Source organism: Salmo salar, chromosome 04 (assembly GCF_965601325.2).
Source record: "Salmo salar chromosome 04, fSalSal1, whole genome shotgun sequence".
NCBI classification, from domain to species: Eukaryota; Metazoa; Chordata; class Actinopteri; order Salmoniformes; family Salmonidae; genus Salmo; species Salmo salar.
In genome coordinates, this window is record NC_138294.1 from 29,299,913 (window position 1) to 29,309,143 (window position 9,231).

The 9,231-nt window shown below is 42.9% G+C and overlaps 1 protein-coding gene and 1 non-coding gene across 2 annotated transcripts; one reads left to right on the forward strand and one right to left on the reverse strand.

The window, feature by feature from the left end:
- Window positions 1–20: 20 nt before the first annotated feature.
- On the forward strand, window positions 21–8,134 carry glb1 (galactosidase, beta 1). The gene is made up of 16 exons (XM_014195229.3): window positions 21–177; window positions 1,187–1,356; window positions 1,897–2,047; window positions 2,251–2,311; window positions 2,407–2,501; window positions 2,683–2,863; window positions 3,305–3,363; window positions 3,584–3,705; window positions 3,892–3,932; window positions 4,263–4,375; window positions 4,581–4,655; window positions 5,250–5,339; window positions 5,461–5,574; window positions 5,920–6,051; window positions 6,348–6,587; window positions 6,960–8,134. The coding sequence occupies exons 1-16, from the start codon at window positions 124–126 to the stop codon at window positions 7,212–7,214; spliced, it is 1,953 nt and encodes a 650-aa protein (XP_014050704.1). The 5' UTR covers window positions 21–123; the 3' UTR covers window positions 7,215–8,134.
- trnat-agu (transfer RNA threonine (anticodon AGU)) lies at window positions 4,765–4,838 on the reverse strand. The gene has a single exon. It is a non-coding gene; the product is annotated as a tRNA-Thr (tRNA).
- Window positions 8,135–9,231: the final 1,097 nt, after the last annotated feature.

Here is a 9,231-nt window from a genome sequence, read left to right on the forward strand (position 1 = left end):
ACTGCCGCCTACCGGTAAGGCGTTAGTACTGCCATAACAGACATCGTCACATGACAATATCCAACTTCCGCATCTCATCTGTTGAAGTTCAGTCAATCAGTCAGTGCATCACGACATTCAGACATGGCTTGCTCAAGGGTTGGAGTTGTGCTACTGTGTTCCCTCTTTGCAAGTACAGTAAGTACTCTTACATGGTTCATTTCGTAGTAGCTTAGACTGAATTAGTTGGGAAAGAAAACATACATGTTGTTTCATACAGCTCACAGAGAGCAAGCTACCTAGTCAGAATTCAAGCCTCCTTTTGGAATGCACGTAAAACATGAATGATGTATAGATTAGCCTATAACTTGGAACTAATCGCTGGTTCCTTGAACCATTTACCCGCTAGTGCACTGATTTAGCATATCTGTGTTGATTGCTTTCAAAGTAACTAGCTAGCAACATTTCAAACTCTGCTTAATTGACATGAACTATCATAGTTGATCTACTGCAAACCATAGAAATGAATAACTTAAATGAATATTAGAATGACCTCTTTCCCCTCTGTATTCATTTTAATCGAGAAGTAGGGCTTTTCAACTTTGGAAAAGCTTTAAGTCTATAAAACATTGTAACAGATTGTAGTATTGGCAATAGAAAAAGAAAGCAATCTCGGCCCAGTTTCACCCTCCCCCCCCGACAGGACTTTCTCTCACTACCATATATTTGGTGGTGAGAGAACGTTCTAAACGGATGCTTCTTCTTTATAGCCTCTGAAGTGTCTGGGTTAACCCTTCTGTCTGTGGTTATCTACTGCAAGCCATATCAATTAATAACGTAAATGTGCATTACAATGGCCTCTTTTTCTCTCTGTATTCATTTTCATCGAGATGTAGGCCTTTTCATTTTATACACCCAGCAACGGCACTTAACTAGGGGACAACGATTGGCAGTCACGTTGTTGTTGCCAACCTTGTGCCGTCACCTGATAAATCATCCCTTCACCATAAAAAGATGAACCTTTAACAGAACAGTTGCATGACTGCAATTAAATTATATCGGTTGCTCTCAAGATGCGGCCCCTCAGACAACTATCTCTCTAAAGTCCGTTTGCTGTAGCCGTAAAAAAAACAGCACACTGACTGCATAGCTCCCCAAGATTTAAAATTACGGTATGTGACTCTTACTCTGTTGAAATCTCTTTCAGCTTGGTGTGCCGCCGACCTTCAGTGTGGACTACAAGAACGACTGCTTCCGTAAGGATGGGGAAGAGTTCCGCTACATCTCCGGTAGCATCCACTACAACAGGATCCCCAGGGCCTACTGGAAAGACAGGCTACTCAAGATGTATATGGCCGGACTGAACGCCATTCAGACGTATGTAGACTTAGCCTGACGAAAAAAAAACAAAAAACAATGGCATCAGCGATTGGATCGTCGCTAACCAATCAGAGTATCAAAGCCAATGACGATTTTGCAAACCGCCTCCTTTACCCACGTGTGTTCTGGCTCTGGTCCAACCCATTGGTTTCTGAACCAATCTGGGTCGGGAGGGATGCTCAGATCCAGACTCATTGTGGAGAAGAAACTTACGTCCGCAGGCTTGGCGTAGCGTTTAATCTGGGTATCCAGGCAAATGTAGACTGGCCACTATGTCATAAATAAACTGAATGCCAACCAGTTAGAAGAGTGTCTTCAATGTTCATTCTAGTTTTCAGTTAGTCATTTCAGTGGCCCATTGGTACATAGGATTGACGTTGATCAAAGTAATTCAAAGAGCCATTTAATCACATATCCTCCAAATGTTGATAACCCGACAGAATTCCTTTGTCGGGCCTTAAACCTCAGAAAGAGCTATGATTTACCTTTCGGTGGTATGGACTTAAATAGTACATCATTGTCCATTTGACATTCCAGGTACGTCCCCTGGAATTTCCACGAGCCCTCCTCGGATCAGTACAACTTCAGTGGGGACAGGGATCTAGAACACTTCCTGCAGTTGGCCCAAGACATTGGTCTGCTGGTTGTACTGAGGCCTGGGCCCTACATCTGTGGAGAGTGGGATATGGTGAGAGAATGACTAAACAATTGTTTTATGATAAATATACCTGTTGATGATATGATGTGTAATAATGTTGGCAAATTGTGCCGGTATTCCAAGTTGTTTTCGGAAGACGATCAATCACAATGTAGTAACGGCACTTCGACATCCGCAGTGTATTTCTTGACGGACTGTGTGATAATTTGCCCCTTTCATAACCTGGGCTTTAGGGGGGTTTGCCTGCCTGGCTGCTCCACAAGAAAGACATTGTCCTGCGTTCCTCAGACCCAGGTGTGTATTGACCGTTAGATGAGACTGCAATGGATCCTATTAGTATTACAATATAAGAGTTGTGTTTTTATGACACCTAAATCTGTTTGTTTCAGATTACATTGCGGCTGTTGACAAGTGGATGGGCATGCTACTGCCAATTTTGAAGCCGTTCCTTTATCAGAACGGCGGCCCAATCATCACTGTTCAGGTGAGCCATGTATATCCAATGATTAATAAAACATTTATTGGGGAATCATAGTTTGGACAACTTCATATTGTGCCTTTAAAACTCTACAATTCAATAGAAGACTGTTTGTCAAACATTGCCTCTCATCTCCTCAACAAGACCCCATCTCTCTCTCTGCTCTCCCTCCCCTTCTCCCTCTTAGGTGGAGAATGAGTACGGAAGCTACTTTGCCTGTGACTACAACTACCTGCGTCACCTGACCAGTCTGTTCCGCTCCCACCTGGGGAACGACGTGGTGCTATTCACCACAGACGGGGCCGGGGCCGGGTACCTCAAGTGTGGCTCTCTGCAGGGCCTCTACGCCACTGTGGACTTCGGCCCAGGTAGGCTTCTGGGGCACAGATCTAGAATAAAATTATATTCCCAAAATCACTACCATACTGATAATAGGGAAATGGCAAAGCTGACATTAGATCAGTGTCAAGAGGGAACTGATGCAGGTCGAAATATACACAACAAAGGTCAATGGTGATACATTTCCTGTGAAATGCCTGGGATAGTTACTTACTAAATGGAACAGGTATTATTTGAACAAGAATAGAAGTGTTCAGTTGGTATGGTATCTATATGTCTTAGATCTGGGTGGTTGTTGATTAATGTGACGTCTAACCTAGCCTATTTCCTTTGTTTTCAAAAACAGACGTGTTGACTCATTGCACCATAGAAATCTATGACGGCTGTGTTATACCACCGTATCCAGCATTGTTCAACAACTGTGTCTGTCTTTGCGTGTGTCTGTCTGTGCGTTTGTATTTGTTTAACAGGTGGGAATGTGTCTGCTGCATTTGATGCACAGAGACAGGCAGAGCCCCATGGACCCTTGGTAAGCATGTTTGTCATTAGATGTTTCTTTTTGTATATAGATTTTTTTTAAATATAATTTTTATTTCTTCACTCCAGATACAAACTTATACATACGAACAACAACTTACAGACGCACACAAACCATAACTACATGTCATTAGATGTTAGTGGTAAAAGTCCAACACACTTCTGTCCTCTCTAGCATGGCCAGATAGTGCTGACTGTATCCTGTGTTGCAGGTGAACTCTGAGTTCTACACCGGCTGGCTGGACCACTGGGGAGAGCATCACTCTACAGTGTCCACCGCCATCGTGGCCAAGTCCCTCAACGAGATCCTCGCCATCGGCGCCAGCGTTAATCTGTGAGTTGTGGTGGATGGATATTGGGTATAGACAGAGAAATGAATTGATTGGATAATAGTCATAATTCTATCAACAATGATTGATAGGAATATGTGTTGACATCATCACACATGAAACATTTAACATCAAAAAGGCACAGAGGATTTTTCAACTAGTGACATCAAGTTATAAACCTCTCTGTGCAGATACATGTTTATTGGAGGAACCAATTTTGGATACTGGAATGGTGAGTTAAATTGTTCAATGGTCCCATATTCTCTATTGCAGAACCCAATCTAGTTCACTTTATTTGGGTTTGGCCATGATGTGAAGATTAGTTTATTTAAGTGATAATGCCCAAGAAGCCGGTGTTTGGAGGATGTATTGGCACGGGTGTCGTTAGGCCCGAGACAAAGTCAAGTCAGATGGAACAGAGTAAATAGGCATTTTTAACGTCATAGATTTAGCCGGTGGTAACTTGTCGAATAGACACCGGCTGGAATGCGGTTTTAACCAATCAGCATTCAGGATTAGACCCACTCGTTGTATAAAAATGTTTTTCTCTTAATATTCTCAGGAGCCAATACCCCCTATGCCCCCCAGCCTACTAGTTATGACTATGACGCCCCGCTCACTGAGGCAGGAGACCTCACTGACAAGTATTTTGCCATCCAGGATGTCATCAAACTGGTTGGTAACAGAGATATCACACAACATGTCGTACATACAACATGTTTGATTAGATTATGCTTTCTTGTGACTTTTATAGCAAAAGTTTCTACGGTCAGCATTTTAGTACCCTGACTTATTATAAGTTTGTAATTAAAGGTAAATCGGTCAGTTTTACAAATGATCCCCTAATGATGTCATATCCACCTGTATTTTCCCCCAACAGTATCGGAAGATACCAGAGGGACCCGTGCTTCCATCAACACCTAAATATGCCTACGGAGCTGTACCAATGAAGAAGGTCAATCATCTTCAGACATTAAACATTTGAGTTAACACTTTTATCAACGTTTATTTGTCATATGCACGGATTAAAGAGAAGTGTACACAGTACAATGAAATGCTAAAAAAGGCACTGCTGGGATTCAAACTCGGGATCTCCTGTTTACTAGACAGACGCTTTAACCAACTAAGCCACAGCGCCGGGTAGAAATTACTTTACCTTTACCTGACCTTGTTGACACATGGCACACAGTGCGGAGTAGTGTTGCAATATTTACATTTTAACATTTTAGTCATTAAGCAGACGCTTTTATCCAAAGAGACTTACAGTTAATGCATTCATCATAAGATAGCTAGGTGGGACAACCACATCACAGGCATAGAAAGTAAATTTTTCAGTAGAGTCAGAGCTAGTGGAGTGGGGGGGTGCAAGTGCTGGTTAAGTGTTTATTATATATATATATTACATTGTATCATAGGCATGTCATAATACTCTAAAAGCAAATGGATATTTTCTATTTTTTTCTCTTGTGTTGATTGAACATGGAGTGTACACAGTATAGAATAGAATCCAGTAGATTCCAACAGAATGCGTTTCTTTCTGCCTCCTCAGCTCCACACAGTAGTCGATGCTCTAGATATACTATCCTTCTCCGGTCCTGTCAAAAGCATCTACCCGCTGACCTTCATTGAGATGAACCAAGTACGTCCACAAGCTCAATGTCTGTCTGTCCTTTTCTACACTAAGTATAAGCAGCTATGGTTGTTATGATCCAAAATGGCTGAGAGGCTTTACTCCATTTATTTTGTTTTCTCTCCAAAAGCTGTTTGGGTTCGTCCTCTATCAGACCAAGCTGCCTGTGGACTGCAGTAAGCCCACCCCTCTGTCCTCACCACTGAATGGAGTCCACGACCGGGCATATGTATCAGTCGACGGGGTGAGTTCGTCATCGAAACTTCCCCCCATGCACTTCATTTGGTTTGCTGCAAGTTAACATGTTGGTGCTCAACAATGGTCACTGGTCCAAGGAGGACAGGTTCTTGTCCCAGCTCTGCACAAGAACACCCAATTTAGACTTTGTTTAGTGAGATCTGTGTTGTAGTGCTGGACTGGAACCGAGATCTGCACACCATGTAGTTTTCCAGAACCAGGGTTGGTGATCACTGTCATTCATACAAAGTCAGACTGGATTAGATTATCTTCTCAAGAGGAAGAGAGAAAAGTCTTCAGGTTCTTCTAAAAAGGAAAACGTCTGTTGCAATTCAATATGGTCTGTCATTAGGTTGCTGCTGGGATTCTAGAGAGGGACAAGGCCCTGACTATCAACGTGACTGGGAAGGCTGGGAGTCAGGTGGACATACTGGTGGAGAATATGGGCCGAGTCAACTATGGGAAAGACATCAACGACTTTAAGGCAAGAGGTTATTCAAAGCTGGCTCCGGAGTAAACATTTAACTAGCACCGTTCCATTAGCTACTTAATTCTACATAACATTATTCGGTCCCACTGAACATTATGGGCTGGTTTCCTGGAAATAGATTGAGCAAAGATCTGGACTAAGAAGCATTTTGTAGAATTTTAATTGAACCTGCTTTTTAGTCCACCATTAGTATTCATTTGTGTCTGGGGAAACCAACCCTAAGTGTCCTATGCACACATACACAACTAGGATGTTTTGACTCCCTCCTCTCGCCCACTCTCTCTACACAGGGCCTGGTGTCTAACCTGACATTGGGGGCTGACATCCTCACCGGCTGGGAAGTCTACAGCCTCAGCATCGACCAGGCTGTTAGCCAGGGTCTTCTCTGGGAGATGGGCTCCAGGGAAGCTGGCATCCCACCACCTTCTCCCCTCTCCGTCCCCTCCTTCTATGGGGGCACCTTTGTCATCCCGGACGGCATCCCAGACCTGCCCCAGGACACCTACATCCAGTTCCCTGACTGGAGAAAGGTGAGGTTTTACCTTTTTTTAAGGAGATTTTAATTGTTTGTTGAACTGTACTGTACATTGTTCCTGAGCAGGCACCCCAACTGCAAATTACCTTTATAGATAATGTAACTGATCTGTGTCTTCTGTGCGACGACAAGACTGGTGTGTTAGCCCTCTGAGCTAAAGCCTAGGCATTAGCCTTAGACACACCTCTTCAGATCTCAGGCAAGGTTACTCATCACAAGCGTGGTTTACTGAACCACGTCAGTTTCATATACCCTGGTGCAGCATATTTGTTCATGGTCCCTGACACTACTGAATCCTGAACACGTACGTTATTTCGAGACTTAAAACTTTTTTGTTTTGTTTCCTTTGTTTTGTTTTTATCACTAGGGCCAGGTGTGGATCAACGGTTTCAACCTGGGCCGCTACTGGCCCGCTCGCGGCCCACAAATCACCTTGTACGTGCCTGCTAGCATCCTGAGCACAGCCGCGCCCAACAACGTGACCGTCCTGGAGCTGGAGGGAGACCCATGCACCCCCGGGCCCTGTACCGTGGAGTTTGCCAACACCCCGGTCCTGAATGCCACGGCTAAGTCTGACCACAAACACCAGAGGGCGTTGTTCCATAAAGAGGATCTCTTATGATGAGCGCTGATGAAAAATACACTTACTGTATTTATCTGGAAGTGATCTATTTGCACTAATCTTTATAAAATCAAAGAGTAATGTAATGTTTGTAATTTATCACGGGTGGCTGTACCTCTCATATTACCTCTATTTGACAATTCAGTGTCTTAAGCCTACATGATTTTGTTTACACAAGGATCTGTATTCAAGGGGAATTAAGTATGGGTCATTTGAGCGGTATGTATATATTTAGGGAAATTAAATCAAGTTCACTAAGGAAAATGAGTCATTTAGAAGGGCTATGAACTTGAGTAGTACTCTAAATATAAGTTGAGGTCAGTGGTGCTCAAATCATGAGCCTGGAGGTCCATAGTACTGCTGGTTTTCTTTTTATGTCAGGGCTCCATGCAGCCGACAATGCCCCTTTTTAAAGGCATTTTCCCCGATGCTCACAGATCACATTCATGGTAAATGCTGGCATGTCTGCTCAAGTGTAAATTACCTTTAAAAGTATCTTATAGTGCGCTGCGCTATAGAGCGCCTTGAGTTAAATCCTGCCCTATATTGTGAATTGGGGAAGGATGATTGAGAAGGATGTGTGCCAAATGATCCGTGTCTTATTGTGTGCCACCTAACTGCAGGGATATTATGTTTTCATTGATTTCTGTAATGAACCATTTGGTGGGTCTTGTAAATGAATAGTTCTTGTGTTCAACTGGAATCCTGATATGCTTCTATTAACAATTTGATTATTTCAATTACTTTGGGATTTCCTTGTATCTTGGTTATCATTTTTGTTAATCTGTTTAATGTGCAGGCACAAGATTTATAAATGTTTTAATAAAATTTGATGAATGCAATATAATGTCATAATACCACACAGATCTCAAGTTAGGATTTGAAATACAACCCTACATTAAAACAATCCAAATCTTAAACCCAACTATGGAACAATGAAAAGATGAACTCAGGAGAGGAGTATATACAGCAGCAACACTATACACCCATTATTCATTCCAGAAGCCTCTGTTGTGGCCAACAGCCTCTATAAGCCTGCTCTGTAGTGTCTCTTTGGAGGGATAGATGGGCAGCTGCAACAGAGAGTGACAGGTCAGCGCCTCTGGAAAATGCTGTTGGGAGGAGTTGAGAAGGGTTTGGACCCTCATCCTGATCTGGTTCATACCCAGGATGGGCACACGATCACAGCCAGTCAGGAACACTGAAGGGGCAAAGGTGGTAAAAGGGAGAGGGCAGTGAATGACAGAACAGAACGTTATTCTCAGTAGCCTACGTTATTGGTTCATCTGTTACAATGAAAATGTTCCATACTTACACAGGAACGCTTTCTTTTGATCCTCTGTCAGTTCCTCAAACACCTCCCAGAATGTGACGATGTTGGGATGCCCAGCATGGTACTCTTCTTCATACACAGTGTTCTAGTTTGGGGGGGGAAATGCCGTCAATTAATATGGTGAAGCAATAGACACTTGACACCATTCAAACCATTTGTCAAATCAATGTATCAAAATAACATTTTAGCTAGGTTGCAGAACATGTTCACTATGTATCCCAAATCAACCCCAGGACACTTGTTTTTAAGGCTCCAATTTGCCCTTTGATAGGCTAGGTGACATTTCCGCCATATATTATATAGTTTTATACAATGGGTGGTTTGGAATTCCCATTGTTAGCCAGACAAAAGTTATCCAACAACAACGTTGTGGTATACCATAGAGCCAATGGGACTCAACACCATTTCATCAATGCTGTCCCGTCTGTGCAAGGTATAACATTTTGTTCAAATAACTAGGCTGCTATACAGTAATATGAATAGAATAAACATTAATAGAATCATTGTCATATTGTTATTATTAATTGCTCGCTCTCTCTCTAGGAGGCTGGCACATCCCGTAGGTATACCAACCACTGCATCAAGATGACTACCATCCAGCAGCTCTCTGATGCAGGTCTGGAGGCCAGAGAGATCAAGGCTGTGAGCGGCCACAGGGCTGAAAGCTCTCTTAGGAGCTATTGG